General features: G+C 39.0%; 2 protein-coding genes across 2 annotated transcripts; one reads left to right on the forward strand and one right to left on the reverse strand.

Annotated features, from left to right (window-relative positions):
* The first annotated feature begins 10615 nt into the window (after positions 1-10615).
* Positions 10616-12274, forward strand: LOC128360934 (tripartite motif-containing protein 16-like). Its single transcript, XM_053321497.1, has one exon. It carries the CDS (start codon positions 10616-10618, stop codon positions 12272-12274), a length of 1659 nt encoding a protein of 552 aa, XP_053177472.1.
* A 2274-nt stretch (positions 12275-14548) lies between these two features.
* LOC128360970 (E3 ubiquitin/ISG15 ligase TRIM25-like) lies at positions 14549-16301 on the reverse strand (the record flags this gene model as incomplete). Its single annotated transcript, XM_053321538.1, has 1 exon — positions 14549-16301. A coding segment is annotated over one exon (1674 nt), but the record flags the coding sequence as incomplete, so codon positions are not given.
* Positions 16302-19330: the final 3029 nt, after the last annotated feature.

Below are 19330 nucleotides of genomic sequence, written 5' to 3' on the forward strand. Positions count from 1 at the left end.
AATAAAGCACCTAAAAACTTGATTTCAAACCTTCAAGTTTTTCTCTGTAACATAAAAATAAGCAACAAAGAAAGACCAGCGAGAGAAGCTCTTTTTCTTTTCTTTTTGTTTTTTACACATATTTAAAATACAAGATCAATATGAAAGGGACCAAGAATAGAAGAGAAGTACAAACAAAGGTAAAGAAAAACTCTCATCTTCCTCTCCACTTCCACTTCCTCCTCCTCCTCTTCCTCTTCTTCCTCTTCCATCTGTGGACCGAATGCACAAACTGAACCAAACTTCCTTCACTGAGCTGCCAGCAGGGGGGGACGAGGAGCAGCAGAGACGCTCTGAGCAGGACGACAGCGCCACCTGGTGTCCATTTCCCCCCACTGCATAATGTCATGGTTACCATTAACATTAACATTAAGGAGAGTGTGTGTGTGTGTGGAGGGGAAGGGGGGGTTGGGGGGGTAGTGAGGACAATTTAACCCCCCCCCCCCCCTCCTCCTGTCGCCTCCACCTCCAGTTAAAGGCCGACACGCTTCTTCTTGAGAACATTTTTTTTCTTTCCGTTCGTCATCAGCTGAAGCTCAACGACGCAAGAATTCAAAGATACTAAAAAAACCTCAACGAAAGAAAAGAGAAAGAAGACAAATGATATTTTACCTGCTGTAGTCGAGTTTAGACGAGTCACTTTCACCCCCGTTCCACCGCCTCGTCGTTTCTAACCGTGAAGCTCTGAGTGACTGAAAGGAGATGTGGAAAGAAAAGTGGAACGGACTCTTTTCATCTCCAGCTGTACAGACATCAGCTGCATCAAACCAAACATTAACCCTCCTCCCGGGTCAAACTGACCCCATCTCTTCTGACTCTTCCTTCCTTCCTTCCTTCCTTCCTTCGTTCCTTCCTTCCTTCCTTCCTTCCTTCCTTCCTTCCTTCTTTCCTTTCGCCCTCTTTCTTTAATTTTTCCTTTGTTCTTCCCCTCCTTCCCTCTTTCTTTGCTCCCTCCTCCTTCCATACTTCCTTCCTCCTTTCCTTCCCTCCTCCTTTCCTTCTCTCCTTCCTTCCTTCCTCTCTCTTTTCCTCCTTTCCTTCCTTCCTTCCTTCTTCCCTCTTTACTCCTGTCCATACCTCCTTCCTTCCTCCCTCCTTACTCCTTTCCATCCCTCCCTCCTTCCTCCTCTCCTTCCTTCATTCCTTCCATCCTTCCATCCTCCTTTTCTCCCTCCTTACTCCTTTACTTCCTTCCTTCCTCTTGTCCTTCCTTGACCTGAAGACAACAGGAGGGTTAAAAAAACAAAAAAAACAAACATGTCTTAAACATTTTAATTCTGTGCGTCTGTCTGTGTGAGTTTCGTCGGTTGCCTGAACTGAACTGAACACTGTTGGACTGACAGGATGAATGTAAACCCGAGGCTTAAAAGTAAAAAAAAAAGAAAGAAGGTAATTAGTTATTATTCATGTTTGTACTAAAGTTGAATGTATTAATCATGGGAGGTGAGGAACAGTGTGAGAAACGGTTTTTTTTGGGCTGGAAAGTCGTCGTTTTTCAGTTTGGCTCCAGGTTTGTGTGCCAAATGTATCAGCTGCTCTGAATAAATCTTTAAAAAAAAAAAAAAAAAGGAAAAAAGCTTTTTGAGTATTCAGACCTCGTATTCTTTTTAAAGGACAGTGAATGCAGCATCAGCTTTTTCTTTAACGCACACAGCTGCTTCCTGAAAGTATGATTTACTAACTCAAGTCTCAACTCTTCCAGGTTGGAGGCCTTTTATCTTTTTATTTATTTTATTTTATTTTATTTTATTTTATCTTTTTAGAGGTTTTTCTGGTTTGCTGCACAGAGTCAGACGTGAAGCAGGAAGTGTTACAGTAAGTGCCATTAAAGGAGTGAATGAGTTTGTTTTTCAGTATTCAGCACAGTTAAAAATGTTCTTTATTTTCCTTTTTAATCAACAAATCAGTGAACTTATTGTGTTTGTATCCAAAGTCTGATCATTCTTATTTCTTTAGTGTCCAAAAACTATTAAAAACAGATTTAACCTTCCTGTTGACTACACAACTTTTTCCTCTTAGCTCAATTTTAACTGTTAAAAAGCATCAAGTTTAAATTATTGCCCAATTCTGTGTTAAACCAACTTCTTACTAAAGGTTTTACACTTATTATTGGATATAATGTTAACTATCCCTCATTTAAACAAAATTATAGCTCATCTTTTAGTTTAAAAAAAGCAGAAATGATGAATAATTTTAACTAAATTTCAGATAAAAGGAAAATATGTTGATGTTTTATAACAAACTGATAAAATTTAATCAGGATACAGTTTAGAAACAAGTACAAATGATCATCCAATGCAATGAAAGTAGTGATGATTAATGTAGTATGAAAACATCAATGTGGTTTTCAGTCATTTAGATGAAATAAATCAATTTTTCTGATATAAAACATTTTTAAAACAAGTCAAATTTAACAACATGAGGTTTAATAGTTTTTGGATAATAGAGGAAGAAGATATATCAGACTTTGGATGCACATTCAGTACTTAGATCAGTTCATTGTTGGTTTGAAGATAAACATAGAAACTGATTTATTGTTTAATGTGGAGGTTAGGAAATATAACAGTACTTCCTGACACATGGTACATGTTCAGACCTGCAGCTGTTAAACTGTTCAGTCACATTTAACCTGCTTCCATCAGTTTATCTCTCACTCACTCTTTTATTTTCTGTTATCTGTCATTTTTATCTGAAGAGAGAGAAACGGACGACTTGCAATCAGGCAACACGAGACCTCTGAGTGAGACTAAAACATCACAGCAGATATAATCACATGACTGTAAACTTTAAACATCCTGCGCTGTATCTCATGGTTTTATGATTTTAGCTTTTTTTTATTTTATTTTTTAGTTGAACTGTTTTTATGTTCCTGTTGAGAATATACTCGCTGATCATTTTGTATGTGGATAAATGTTTAGTTACAGTTATTAATCACCACAGCGACACAAAGCTACACTACATCTGATGTTTCCCACTGTGACAGAGATGTTTTGACTTTCATGTGATAGATGCTTTTTTACAGTTATCATCCCCCAAAATCTGACTTTTAAAGCATCAAACTCTTGGTTGCTACAGATCTTCATGGTGGAGGTAAAGAAATGAGCTCCTTTTTGGAAACATGTCTGACATCTTGAAATCAGAAGTTTAACCCAAAGTTATTTCTGTGCTGTATTTCATTATTTTCTAACACAAGTGAACCTCGCATGCAAAGATAAAGCAAGCAAACATAAACAAGTGTTAAAAACCATAAAGCAGATTCAGATCTAAACATGACGATGATTGTTGAGGGAAAAGACGTTAATGTGAAAACTCTCACACTCGGAGGCAAGCATCAGTTTTTATCTCAAACACCTTCACCTCAGACTTGTGACCAAAATAAATTAATGCATGTAAAAGATTTTTTAGGCCCCGTTTGATCCATTTTTTACTGCTGGACTCAGTTCATGCAAGTAGGAGCGGGCGATACGGCAAAAATATATCATATCCACGATCTCATCATGATTCTTTCTCATGTTGGTTTACTATATTATACATTTACTGAACAGCTGCTCAAGATTCAAAAAAACATAACATAACTACTGAAAGACTCACAGAAAATGGCATTAAAACTAGAGATATTTACTTAAAAATGTAGTATCGGTAAGTATCGGTATCAGCTTTTTATAACCGATGTTTGTTCTGTAGGCTTCAGTATTTCCGAGCCTGCCTGAACGCAGCATGGAACGTTTACCGGCGCTTGATGACGATACACAACAACAACACGCTAGATTCGCGGGTCGCTAACCGTTGCTAAGCGCTGCTAACCGTTGCTAACAAGTTCATAGTGTCCATAGAGTCCGGTGGGTCCTAGCAGGGTGCTACCATAGGGGTGCTACTTTGCTGGAGACACAACAGCTGAGAGGAGCTAGGGAGAGGAGTTCCTGTAAAAACGGGGCTTATGTTTGTGGTTTGGATCTATTTCCCAGTGAGTCCTACTGATAGTAAGTTTGTAATTTACTGACATAACTTAAGTTGAAGTAGTTCTCTTATTTTGCACAGACAGTATTTACATGTGGAAAGCCATGTTGCATTTATGTTTGCATCCAGTGGAGCTTCACAATAAAATCAGGCATAATAGGAGATGTGTTATGTTGTTATAGTCTTGATGTAAAAGTCCTGAATATATCAGTATCGGAAATTTAGAGTTGGACAATATCGGATATCGACAGAAAAGTCAATATCAGCATCCCTAATTAAAACACAACTCCCTAAATAAACAAGAGCAGCTGTTAAAAAGTAGTAAAATTGATATTTGAAGTAAAACAGAAAATCCAAACTCATTTGAAAGCTTAAAAATCAAACAGTTTTAATCATCATTCATCTCATATCGTCATCGCTCACCGCTGTACTTGCAAGAATATGCTGTCCTTATTTTATCTTCACTCTGCTGGTACGACTTCCTGTTTAAATTAAATTAGTCTCCAGCAGCAGCAGCAGTGTGAAAAGGTGGACTCGTGGTTTAACTCAGACAGGAAGCTGGTGATGTGTTTTTGTAATGTCAGCTTGGTTAAAGAGACAGTTTTAGATGCACAGAAAGCAAAGACAATGTGGACATAAAAAAAAAAACACTGAAAGAATCAAACATCTGTAATTAAATAAATAAATAAAGACGCAGAGTGCCTCAGAGGCTTTTGGTGCTGAGAAGCTCACAGTGGAACATTTCTGTAGCATTTAACATCATCACGCTGTTTTAAAGAAGCTTTCCTATTTTATTTTATTTTATTTTATTTTATTTTGTTTATTTGTTTGTTTTTTACATTTCACTGTAACTTTTTCTCTGATTGTAAATGTCATCTGGTATTAAAATATTAGAGAAAAAAAAAAGGTTTGGGTGTTGGTAGCACTGTTTGTGGTGGGTCTTCAATTTATTATCTTCTTCTGCTGTGGCTTAAAAATGTGTTTTATCATCTTGTTATTCCTACAGTTGGATGTTTGAGCTTTTCTGTGCAGAGTAATGTTAGATGTGTCCGAAGTAGAGATGGGCATGATTAATCGATGATCGATAAAAATGTTATCGATCACATGACATTTTTATTTTATCGATCAAACGCTGGTTTCTAATAGAACTTGTGTTGCGTTGTGTGAGTCTTTAAGCAATGCAATGAATCACTATGTGGCAGTAATGAGACATCTGACCAGCAGGGGGCGATATTTGACAGCGAAAACGGCTTAGCTACCCACAGTACCAGCTGCCGTAGATATCAAACGTAAACATGAAGAGGTCAAGGTGAAGTTTGGCGTGGGACCTTTTCAAACTAAAAATGACAGAGTTCATTGTAAACTTGCACCTTGGCCAGACTACCCAGGATCATAGCCCACGATAGCACCACAATGCCTCTGCATCCAGCTACTTCGGTCCCGTCAGAGCGTTTCAGCTGCTGGACCAACTGTCACCAACGGACCCCGAGCATGCTAACATGCTAACATGCTAATCAACAAGAATCAGTAGGTTGGAGTTACTTTACTTTGTTAGCAGTGGACAGTCACCACTGCTGCCTTTAGGTGAGTCACTCTGGTTGTTTTATGAGGCTCTAGTTCGGGGGTCGGCAACCTGCGGCTCCAGAGCCGCATGCGGCTCTCGAGCCTTCTTGTGGTGGCTCTTTGGCCTTGACAAAAAAAAAAAAAAAACACCCATGAAAATTAAAAATTTTTATTTCTTAATTTAAATTTTTATTATATATCGGTGACAGATAGTTGCTGTACAGACGTGACTTTTATTTCTTCTTACAAATGAATGAATGCGCTCGCAACTCTCACCGGAACCGGCTTCATAACATCCCGTCTTTATTGACGTCCGACATGAAACTGAAGGCGGAAACTTAGTTCCGGCCCGTTGACTGTCAACATGACACAGCATTTATGGTGCGCGAGAGCTGTTCAACGGCGCCACACACAGACTGAACAGCGCCACACACAGACTGAACAGCGCCACACACAGACTACTAGCCCCCTACTTTGCCTACAGACAGCTTATTGAGTGTGCGACCCTTGTGGGTGAGTTAACCATGAGTTTATCTAAAAAAAGAAAAATTTCAGAAGAAAATAGAGAATTTAATCCTGCTTGGACAGATTCATTTGCCTTCACTGCCAACAACGCTGGCTTACCTGTGTGCTTGATATGTGGTGAGAACTTATCAAACAACAAAAAAAGTAACATTGAAAGACATTTTCAAAGCAAGCACTCAGCATTTGGACAAAAATATCAAACTGAAGATGAGCGAAAGAGAGCAATTTCAGAACTGCTACGGAAAGTTGAGCTGAGCAAACACACTTTCAAGAAGTGGATGACCGCTCCAAATTCAACCACAGCTGCTAGTTTTGTGGCAGCTCAGGAGATTGTAAGGAGGGGGAAACCGTTCACAGACGGAGAATACATGAAAGAGTCATTTATAAAAATATCAGAGCATCTATTCTCCGACTTCAAAAACAAAGAAGAAATTGTTCAGAAAATTAGAGATATGCCTCTCTCTGCAAAGACCGTCAAGGACCGGACCATTAAAATGGCAACAAACATCACCAGTAAGCAAATTGATGACATAAATTCAGCTCAAGCATATTCAATTGCCTGTGATGAGTCAAGTGATGTCAACGATATTGAGCAGACAGCGCTGTTATGCAGATATGTGAACTCTGATGGGCCGCAGGAAGAACTGATTGAACTTATACCACTAAAGGGCCAAACACGGGGACAGGACATTTGTGAGGCTGTTGTGAATTGTCTCAAAGCCAAAGAAATAAACACCACTCACCTGGTGTCCGTGTCTACTGATGGGGCACCAAGTATGAGAGGAGCACAGAAGGGCTTTGTGAATTTACTTGAGCACTGTGCGCTCAAACATTCCCCCCCGAGTGTGTGGAAGTGATGAACCTCGTTATTAAAATAGTGAACAAAATAACTGCAAACGGGTTAAACCACCGAGAGTTTCGTTCATTATTAGAAGAAGTCGACAGCGCATATTCAGATCTCCTGCTGCACAACAGAGTCCGGTGGCTGTCAAGGGGAGACGTGCTGAAACGCTTCGCTACTTGTCTGGGACATGTTAAAACCTTCTTGGGCAACAAAGGCCTCAGCTATCCCGAACTGGGAGACCTCGATTGGCTGGGAAAATTTTACTTCATGGTGGATATGACAAGTCACTTAAACAGGCTGAATAAGAATCTCCAGGGAAAAGGAAGCACAGCCCTGCAGATGCTGGAGGATGTTTTGGCGTTTGAGCGCAAAATGACAGTGTTTGCCAGAGATGTAGAGAGAGGTACACTCTCTCACTTCCCCACCCTGAGAGAGTTCAAAGAAGAAAATAATCACATAAATTATGATTATTTACATCGTGCAATTATTTCAATGCAAGCTGCATTTGGAGAAAGATTCAGCGAGTTCAGAAAGGAAAAAAACACGCTCTCTTTCCCTGTCACACCCCTGGACATCGACCCATCCCTACTGAACATGTCCGCATTCACTGGAGTAAGTCAGCCCGATCTTGAAATTGAACTGGCTGACATAGCGGATAACGATTTATGGGTGTCCAAGTTCAAAAGCCTGAGAGTGTATCTTGAAGAAGTCGCCCGTCAGAAGGCCACTCTCGCTAAAGAGCACAAATGGAGTGACATAGAAAACCTCCCCAAATCCGACAAGCTTGTTTTTGAAACATGGAGTGCCATTCCCGACACCTATATGAACATGAAAAAGTATGCCTTTGGAGTCCTGTCCATCTTTGGCTCAACATACTTATGCGAGCAAGTTTTCTCGAGCATGAACTTCATAAAGTCCAAATATCGCTCCCGCCTCACAAATGAGAGCCTACAGTCCTGTGTGAAGATCAAAGTCACATCTTACAGTCCTGACATACGGAAGATCTGCAGCGAGCTTCAGAAACAGAAGTCACATTAAACAGGTAAGAACAATAGCATTAAATAGGTTTTTGTTTTGTTTTTTCTGAAAAAAAAAAAAAAATTCGGACCCGCAGCTGATGTATTTTTTTTTTTGTATGTTCAGGTGCTTGCCGGCTGAGAAAGAAAACTGAAGAGGATGAAAGCGCACTGAAATGGACTTGTCACAAACGTTCAAAAATGTTATGCTTACTTTGTTAAAGCTGCTAAGCTGTTGCTAAATGTTGTATTTATATAGTTTTTATTTTACTCTCATTAAGAATATTATTAATATATTATTATATTATGCATGATATGCCTGTTTCCCATTTTCCCCTCTAGGTGTGTTTGTGTGTACACAGCTATGTTTGTCTGTGCATATGAGTGTGTTTGTGTGTGTTTGTGTGTGTGTGTGTGTGTGTGTGTGTGTGTGTGTGTGCATTCTTGACATGTGCACACACACACACACTCACTCACAGTGTGTGCCAGCATGATTTGTGCACATAAACCACACAAACTTAAAAGGTAAAAAGTGAAAGAGGCATGTAAATAAAGAAGTAACAGATGTTGAAGGAAAGTAATATTAAACTTGTGATTACAGACAATATGTCAAACAAAACAAAAAAACAGGGAGTATAGAAGAGGTTAAGAAAGAAACAGAAAGGAAAAGAAAGGGTGTAAATGAGGGAATAATCTGTAAATACAATCAGTGGGTAAAGGAGAGGAAGAGGGGAGCATGAGGTTATTATAGGAAGACTGTCCAGAGAAGCCAAAAAGTGATCACACACTCTCTTGCAAGAGCATGGAATATTTCTTATGAAATAGTTGTTTTGATGTAATTTAACTTTAATATTATATTGTTATAGTACATAGATGTGTTTTGAAATTAAAGTTTATTAGATTGTTTTATTAGAAATTACTGTTTTTCTTACATAAATTCCACCCAAAAAAATTGAAAACAAACCTTGACAAATAAATGTCATACATTGTTCTTTTGTTAGTTTCCCATGCCATTAACCAAAAAGTGGCCCAATTTAGCTGATATCACCCTGTTGTTCTGTTGTTGTAAGAGATAAAATTTAAAAAAGATTAAAAGTTTTAAAGTTTATAAACTGTGTTGTGTTTTGCGGCTCCAGACTATTTTTCTTTGGTGGGAGAGGGGGCAAAATGGCTCTTTTGATAACAAAGGTTGCAGACCCCTGCTCTAGTTAAATAAGCATAATTATCACTCGTCTGGGAGCATTTTGGAGTCCTATTTTGGCAAAATTGTCCGGAGTAATATTCTGTTTTTTGATTAAGTTGTTATTGGATTTGATTGTTTTTTGGAAGTGTTTCTAAAAGAGGCTCAATTGTGTTTAAGAGTGCTCTATTGATTGATATGTGAAGAGGTTTGGCTTGGAGCTTCGGGCTCAGCGGCTTTTACAAGCCTCCCGTATCATGGCATTTTAAGATAAAAAGAATAATGATTAATCGATAATTGATCGTTAATTTTCCCGATGATCGATCAAGAAAATGTATTCAAATGCCCATCCCTAGTTTTAACTAATCATCTTGTAATGAATCACTTTAGTTCTACTTTCTAAATATATAATTATCATATGCAGTATGTAGCATGTAAAAGGTTTCTCCATATAGATATTTTATAGATGGATCATTTTGGTATTTATGGAAATAACAACCATACATACGAAAGTTAGATACAATCACAAATACTAAAAAGTAAATTATAAAGAGTAGAAACAATTCTAATATATAAATATAAATTAAATAAAGAATTAAATTAAATTAAATTATAACATATTGCTAATGAAAAAACACAGAAATAAAAGTAAATTGCACAAATCCTGTATCACATGAATATACAAGTAGAACAACATATACATTGTGTTATAATTTGGTAGTGTGACTCATTTTACTTTTGGCCTCATTAGGCTTCCATAGGTGCTCCTCCTACTTCAGGCTCAGTGTAGAGACCTGAGGTCAACCTGCTGCTCTCCTCATCTTTTACTGTAATACTACATACTACATCACTATAATACTGCAGTACTTTTACTGTAATACTGCATACTACATCACCATAATACTGCAGTACTTTTACTGTAATACTGCAGTACTTTTACTGTAATACTGCAGTACTTTTACTGTAATACTGCATACTACATCACTATAATACTGCAGTACTTTTACTGTAATACTGCATACTACATCACTATAATACTGCAGTACTTTTACTGTAATACTGCATACTACATTACTCAATACTGCAGTACTTTTGCTGTAATACTGCATACTACGTCACTCATAATACTGCAGTACTTTTACTTGTAATGGAGTATTTGTACATAGCAGTAAAGTTAAATGTTGAGCAGCTTTTAACTGAGACTTTACTGTAAATGAGGAAACACAGTTTGAATCCACAGTGCGGCTCCTCGTCCTGATAACCGTCCCTGTTCTTTAAACACAACAAGCTCCACTCTGGGATCAGAGTTCCTTGTTCTCTCCCTTCAGAGCTACAGTTTGTAGATGGGTGTAACCAACATGTGACGCAGCACAGAGCTGACAGGCTGCATTTATGACTGAATCACATGATCAGATCAAAGTTCAAACTTATTAAACTTATTAAACTTATTAGGAAGTGAAGCTCAGACAGTTGTTGCCTCTGAGAGCTGAAATGGCGCAGAGAGATCAGCTGGACCGAGAAACCTTCTCTTGTGTGATCTGTCTGGATCTACTGAAGGATCCGGTGGGTCTTCCCTGTGGACACAGCTACTGTATGAACTGTATTAAAGGATTCTGGGATGGAGAGGATCAGAGGAGGATGTACAGCTGCCCTCAGTGCAGAGAGGCCTTCACACCGAGGCCTGTCCTGAAGAAAAACACCATGTTAGCAGCTTTAGTGGAGCAGCTGAAGACGACTGGACTCCAAGCTGCTCCTGCTGATCACTGCTATGCTGGACCTGAAGATTTGGCCTGTGATGTCTGCACTGGGAGGAAGCTGAAAGCCTTCAAGTCCTGTCTGGTGTGTCTGGCCTCTTACTGTGAGAAACACCTCCAGTCTCACTATGAATCACCTACATTTAAAAAACACAAGCTGGTGGAGCCCTCCAAGAAGCTCCAGGAGAACATCTGCTCTCGTCATGGTAGGGTGACGGAGATTTTCTGCCGTACAGATAAGAAGTGTATCTGTTATCTGTGCACTATGGATGATCATAAAGGCCACGACACAGTCTCAGCTGCAGCAGAAAGGACTGAGAGGCAGAGAGAGCTCGAGGTGAGTCGACTAAACATCCAGCAGAGAATCCAGGACAGAGAGAAAGATGTGAAGCTGCTTCAACAGGAGGTGGAGGCCGTTAGTCGCTCTGCTGATAAAGCAGTGGAGGACAGTGAGAAGATCTTCACTCAGCTGATCCGTCTCCTCCAGAAAAGAAGCTCTGATGTGAAGCAGCAGATCAGATCCCAGCAGGAAACTGAAGTGAGTGGAGTCAAAGAGCTTCAGGAGAAGCTGCAGCAGGAGATCACTGAGCTGAAGAGGAAAGACGCTGAACTGAAGCAGCTCTCACACACAGAGGATCACAACCAGTTTCTACACAACTACCCCTCACTGTCACAACTCAGTGAACCTACAGACTCATCCAGCATCAATATCCGTCCTCTCAGATACTTTGAGGACATGACAGCAGCTGTGTCAGAGCTCAGAGACCTACTACAGGACATCCTGAGGGACAAATGGACAAACACCTCACTGGCAGTGACTGAAGTGGACGTTTTACTGTCAGAACCAGAACCCAAGACCAGAGCTGAGTTCTTAAAATATTCACGTGAAATCACTCTGGATCCAAACGCAGCACATACACATCTGTTATTATCTGATGGGAACAGAAAAGGAAAAGGGACGGGACAACGTCAGTCTTATTCTAGTCACACAGACAGATTCACTAAATATTATCAGGTCCTGAGTAGAGAGAGTCTGACTGGACGTTGCTACTGGGAGGTGGAGTGGGGAGGAGGAGTTGATGTAGCAGTCGCATACAAGAATATCAGCAGAGCAGGAGATGAATCTCTATTTGGACATAATGACAAATCTTGGTCTTTATATTGTGGCACTAACAGGTATGTATTTTGCTTCAACAACATTGAAACTCCTGTCTCAGGTCCTGATTCCTCCAGAGTCGGAGTGTACCTGGATCACAGAGCAGGTATTCTGTCCTTCTACAGCGTCTCTGAAACCATGACTCTCGTCCACAGAGTCCAGACCACATTCACTCAGCCTCTCTATGCTGGACTTAGGCTTTATTATGAATCCACAGCTGAGTTGTGTAAAGTGAAATAGACAGAAGTCATTCCAGACTTCATGTGTCAGATGTTGTAATTCTTCATGTTTTTGTCTCCATGTTTCTGAGCTGCTCAGAGATCAGCTGACATGCTAATAGTGATATTCAACACTTTGTTTACTTTATATATGTGTCGTTTATATGTTCAGTTTCTTTAAATGTGACTTTTTCCTGTGTGTTTTTATCCATGGAGGCTCTCACTGCTCATCACCATGTTTTTAACCTTCACTGACATTTCTTCAGATGAAAATGTGAACTTCTCTTTGTTCTAAATGTTAGTTTCATGTTTGTATTGATGTATTTGTGTCTGTTGTTTCTTAAACAGAGAAAACAGCAGAACTTCCTTCATCACAGATATTTTGTTCTCATCACTTTGTAAATTCATAAAGAAATGTTCAATCAAACTGTAATGATCATGATAATAATCATTAATGATGTTCTTGTACATAGCTGACATTCTGGGTTACACTAACTGACTGTGTGGATGAAGTCAATCTGAACATGAAATCATTGATCACACTTTACTGATTGGATGTGTCAACAATCTGAAGTTTCAATAATCAATAAACACGATTTTATCAACAGTGATCAAAGTGTTTTCTTCTCATTCAAAGCTTGTGTACTTTTACTGTAATACTGCATACTACATCACTATAATACTGCAGTACTTTTACTGTAATACTGCATTCTACATCACTATAATACTGCAGTACTTTTACTGTAATACTGCATACTACATCACTATAATACTGCAGTACTTTTACTGTAATACTGCATACTACATCACTCATAATACTGCAGTACTTTTACTGTAATACTGCATACTACATCACTATAATACTGCAGTACTTTTACTGTAATACTGCATACTACATCACCCATAATACTGCAATACTTTTACTGTAATACTGCATACTACATCACTCATAATACTGCAATACTTTTACTGTAATACTGCATACTACATCACTCATAATACTGCAGTACTTTTACTGTAATACTGCATACTGCATCACTCATAATACTGCAGTACTTTTACTGTAATACTGCATACTACCTCACTCATAATACTACAGTACTTTTACTGTAATACTGCATACTACATCACTCATAATACTACAGTACTTTTACTTGTAATAGAGTAGTTTTACATTGCTATTTTGGTACTTTGTCTCTGTCTCATCCCTTTATTCATTCAATAATGAATGACTGACTGAGCTCCGCAGCACCAGGCCAGCGTGTAGAGCCACGGCTGGTTGATCACATACAGGTTAGTGCTGATGTTCACTGAGTGGTACTTACTGCAGAGGAGAGAGGAAGAAAAAGTTACTAGTTACAACAGTTTGTGCTTTATTGAGGAGATAAGTTGTATCTTTATTGACCCATACAAACTGACACAGCAGTGGCAGGAATTTAACTGTCAACATTAATGTCAGTAAAGATCATTTGATTACTGCAGAAGACTGAAACAGAGGGATGAATAAAGGGATGAGACAGAGACAAAGTACCAAAATAGCAATGTAAAACTACTCTATTACAAGTAAAAGTACTGTAGTATTATGAGTGATGTAGTATGCAGTATTACAGTAAAAGTACTGCAGTATTATAGTGATGTAGTATGCAGTATTACAGTAAAAGTACTGCAGTATTATGAGTGATGTAGTATGCAGTATTACAGTAAAAGTACTGCAGTATTATAGTGATGTAGTATGCAGTATTACAGTAAAAGTACACAAGCTTTGAATGAGAAGAAAACACTTTGATCACTGTTGATAAAATCGTGTTTATTGATTATTGAAGCTTCAGATTGTTGACACATCCAATCAGTAAAGTGTGATCAATGATTTCATGTTCAGATTGACTTCATCCACACAGTCAGTTAGTGTAACCCAGAATGTCAGCTATGTACAAGAACATCATTAATGATTATTATCATGATCATTACAGTTTGATTGAACATTTCTTTATGAATTTACAAAGTGATGAGAACAAAATATCTGTGATGAAGGAAGTTCTGCTGTTTTCTCTGTTTAAGAAACAACAGACACAAATACATCAATACAAACATGAAACTAACATTTAGAACAAAGAGAAGTTCACATTTTCATCTGAAGAAATGTCAGTGAAGGTTAAAAACATGGTGATGAGCAGTGAGAGCCTCCATGGATAAATACACACAGGAAAAAGTCACATTTAAAGAAACTGAACATATAAACGACACATACATAAAGTAAACAAAGTGTTGAATATCACTATTAGCATGACAGCTGATCTCTGAGCAGCTCAGAAACATGGAGACAAAAACATGAAGAATTACAACATCTGACACATGAAGTCTGAAATGACTTCTGTCTATTTCACTTTACACAACTCAGCTGTGGCTCCAAAATAAACATAAAGTCCAGCATAGAGAGGCTGAGTGAATGTGGTCTGGACTCTGTGGAGGAGAGTCATGGTTTCAGAGACGCTGTAGAAGGACAGAATACCTGCTCTGTGATCCAGGTACACTCCGACTCTGGAGGAATCAGGACCCGAGACGGGAGTTTCAATGTTGTTGAAGCGAAATAAATAACTGTTAAAGTCACAATCTAAACACCAAGATTTGTCATTACGTCCAAATATAGATTCACTTCCTGCTCTGCTGATATTCTTGTATGCGACTGCTACATCAACTCCTCCCCATCCTCTCCACTCCACCTCCCAGTAACAACGTCCAGTCAGACTCTCTCTACTCAGGACTTGAAGATGATCAGTGAATCTATCTGTTTGACTAGAATAAGACTGTTGTTTAAACGTATATTCTACTTTTCTGTTCCCCTCAGATAATAACAGCGTTGTGTTTGCTGTGTTTGGATCCAGAGTGATTTCACATGAATATTTTAAGAACTCAGCTCTGGTCTTGGGTTCTGGTTCTGGCAGTATAACCACTTCAGTCTCTGTCAGTGAGATGTTTGTCCATTTGTCCCTCAGGATGTCCTGTAGTAGGTCTCTGAGCTCTGACACAGCTGCTGTCACATCCTCAAAGTATCTGAGAGGACGGATATTGATGGAGTCTGTAGGTTCACTGAGTTGTGACACTGAGGGGTAGTTGTGTAGAAACTGGTTGTGATCCTCTGTGTGTGAGAGCTGCTTCAGTTCAGCATCTTTCCTCTTCAGCTCAGTGATCTCCTGCTGCAGCTTCTCCTGAAGCTCTTTGACTCGACTCACTTCAGTTTCCTGCTGGGATCTGATCTGCTGCTTCACATCAGAGCTTCTTTTCTGGAGGAGACGGATCAGCTGAGTGAAGATCTTCTCACTGTCCTCCACTGCTTTATCAGCAGAGCGACTGACGGCCTCCACCTCCTGTTGAAGCAGCTTCACATCTTTCTCTCTGTCCTGGATTCTCTGCTGGATGTTTAGTCGACTCACCTCGAGCTCTCTCTGCCTCTCAGTCCTTTCTGCTGCAGCTGAGACTGTGTCGTGGCCTTTATGATCATCCATAGTGCAGAGATAATAGATACTCTTCTTATCTGTACGACAGAATATCTCCATCACCTCATCATGGCGAGAGCAGACGTTCTCCTGGTGCTTCTTGGAGGGCTCCACCAGCTTGTGTTTTTTAAATGTAGGTGATTCATAGTGAGACTGGAGGTGATTCTCACAGTAAGAGGCCAGACACACCAGACAGGACTTGAAGGCTTTCAGCTTCCTCCCTGTGCAGAACTCACAGGCCACATCTTCAGGTCCAGCATAGCAGTGATCAGCAGGAGCAGCTTGGAGTCCAGTCTTCTTCAGCTGCTCCACTAAAGCTGCTAACATGGTGTTTTTCTTCAGGACAGGCCTCCGTCTGAAGACCTCTCTGCACTCAGGGCAGCTGTAGCGCTTCCTCTGATCCTCTGCATCCCAGTGTGATTTAATACAGTTCATGCAGTAGCTGTGTCCACAGGAAGTAGTCACTGGATCCTTCAGTTGATCCAGACAGATCGAACAAGAGAAGGATTCTCGGTCCAGCTGATTTCTCTGCGCCATTTCAGCTCTCAGAGGCAACGACTCTCTGAGCTTCACTTCCTGATAAGTTTAATAAGTTAGAACTTTGATCTGATCATGTGATTCAGTCATAAATGCAGCCTGACAGCTCTGTGCTGCGTCACATGTTGGTTACACCCATCTACAAACTGTAAACCTGAAGGGAGAGAACAAGGAACTCTGATCCCAGAGTGGAGCTTGTTGTGTTTAAAGAACAGGGACGGTTATCAGGACGAGGAGCCGCACTGTGGATTCAAACTGTGTTTCCTCATTTACAGTAAAGTCTCATTAAAAGCTGCTCAACATTTAACTTTACTGCTATGTACAAATACTCCATTACAAGTAAAAGTACTGCAGTATTGTGAGTGATGTAGTATGCAGTATTATGAGTGATGTAGTATGCAGTATTACAGTAAAAGTACTGAAGTATTATGAGTAATGTAGTATGCAGTATTACAGTAAAAGTACTGCAGTATTATGAGTGATGTAGTATGCAGTATTACAGTAAAAGTACTGCAGTATTATGAGTAATGTAGTATGCTGTATTACAGTAAAAGTACTGCAGTATTATGAGTGATGTAGTATGCAGTATTACAGTAAAAGTACTGCAGTATTATGAGTGATGTAGTATGCAGTATTACAGTAAAAGTACTGCAGTATTATGAGTGATGTAGTATGCAGTATTACAGTAAAAGTACTGCAGTATTATGAGTGATGTAGTATGCAGTATTACAGTAAAAGTACTGCAGTATTATGAGTGATGTAGTATGCAGTATTACAGTAAAAGTACTGCAGTATTATGAGTAGGGGTGTGACGAGATCTTGTGATTGCAACAATATTTCTCGTCGAAATGGATTTTGTCTCGTGAAGCTATAATTAAGGGGTGCACAAAAAAAAAAGACGATTGGTTTTCTATCGCTCATACGCACTTCATGTCTTCTTGTAAAGTCACATGTGGATCATTAACCTTGTTACAGCTTCTACCTGCTGAGAAGATCTCAGTCAGAAGTATAAAAGGAGGAGAGGAGCAGCAGGTTAACCTCAGGTCTCTACACTGAGGTGGGGGCGGGGGGGGGGGGGTGTTAGGGTAGGAGGGGGCTCAGGTCTCTACACTGAGCCTGAAGTTGGAGGAGCAGCTACGGAAGCCTAATGAGGCCAAAAGTAAAATGAGTCTCACTACCAAATTATAACACAATTTATATGTTGTTCTACTTGTGTATTTATGTGATACAGGATTTGTGCAATTTACTTTTATTTCTGTGTTTTTTCATTAGCAATGTTATAATTTGATAATTTGCTCTTTATTTAATTTATATTTATATATTAGATAGTGGTGGGCCGTTATCGGCTCTTATCGGGCGATAAAAAAAATAACTCTGTTAAAATGTGTTTAAATCAGATTTTTTTTAATCAGCTTTAATCACCTTTCACACCTGCTGTGTATCCACTAGATTAGATTACTGTACTGATCATGTGACCATTAAACATTTACAACCAGCAGCAGGAACGTTATCACCAACACTAACATGTATTTTATTTTATATTCTCTTTCTAAGTGACGCTAAAAGTTCCTCTTTAAGACCAAATCACAAAGAGCGACGTTTCCACAGGAAGTGAGGAAGTAAAGAGAAGAGTGATCAGTGTGTGTCACAGATTCCACAGGTGAAGCTTTTTATGATTTTATTATATTATTCATAATAAAACCTCATCAGCAGCCGGGATGAGGAGTCCTTTAACGTTATATTTAGACTAAAACTTTCCGGAGTAATATTCTGTTTTTTGATTAAGTTATTATTAGATTTGTTTTCTTTTAAGTGTTTCTAAAAGAGGCTCAATTGTGTTTAAGAGTGCTCTGTTGATTGATGTGAAGCGCTTCGGGCTCAGCTGCTTTTACAAGCGTCCCGTATCATGGCATTTTTAAGATAAAAAAAAAAGATTAATCGATAATTGATTGTTAATTTTCTCGATGATCGATCAAGAAAATTTATTCAAATGCCCATCCCTAGTCCGAAGCTTAAATTAATGTTGAATAGTGTTTTCTGAGGGTAACTGCTTCGATAAATAATAAGTTTGAAGGGGAAGGTATTAACCAGCTGTTGCTATGGAGACGAGGAGATATTTTTGGAGTGGAGTATTTTACGTTTTTCTGGTAATATTAGTTTTTGTTCTAACTCAATATCTTAGTTAACCTCTTCCACTAGAACCTGATCACATTTATAATCAATATATTAGTTAACCTCTTCCACTAGAACCTTTTGTTCTTGCAGCTTTCTGCTCATCCAAACTCTCCATTAAGACACAAAACCCTCATTTAAATACTGCTGTCTGCACCTGTTGTTCCTGTTTTCATTTAGTTATTCTCAGTAGATCACCTGCAGAGCTTTGACAGCGTCCAGATCTAACCTCTCTGCATTTTACTGCCGTATAAGTACAAATCCTATTAAAGATGCGTCATATTTACTGCTTTTTACAATAAATAGCAAACATGTCAGCATATTAATAGCAGTAAGCAAAATAAACAAAAAAAACATGATCAGTGTCCTATTTGTGTTGAATATAGGCATGGGCCGGTATGAGATTCTGGCGGTATGATAACCATAAGCAAAAAATCGGCTTCACAGTATTGTGATTACAGCTCTAAAATGTTCCTAAAAGGAAGAAAAATAAAGACAGACATGTTAATTTAACCTGAATCTGTAATGACAGTGTGAGGGGTCGTGATACTCTACGCTGCAGCTGCACCACCTGAGGGATTTCTGACCTGCACTTCCTGTCTTTGACCAGACTAAAAACAGCTCATACCTTAGGAACAGTATGACAGAAAATTTGGCGGTTTCGGTTATTGTGGCTTTTTCAAATCGCTGTATACCTTCAACACGGTTATCATCCCATGCCTAGTTGAATACATTGTAAAAACAAGTTATCCGTTCACATAAATCAGACGAGTCAAAACAAATAATGTTTAATATTTTATACAAAAGTCAGAGCACACGTTGCACAGACCATAAAACACTACAGGAAGTAAAGATTTAGTTTAGTTACACCAGTC

The sequence above is a fragment of the Scomber japonicus genome, chromosome 6, assembly GCF_027409825.1.
Source record: "Scomber japonicus isolate fScoJap1 chromosome 6, fScoJap1.pri, whole genome shotgun sequence".
In the NCBI taxonomy this organism is placed as follows: domain Eukaryota; kingdom Metazoa; phylum Chordata; class Actinopteri; order Scombriformes; family Scombridae; genus Scomber; species Scomber japonicus.

Bases quoted from the DNA above. Each gene is read 5' to 3' on its own strand.
- LOC128360934 (XM_053321497.1), top strand. From the start codon at position 10,616: ATGGCGCAGAGAGATCAGCTGGACCGAGAAACCTTCTCTTGTGTGATC.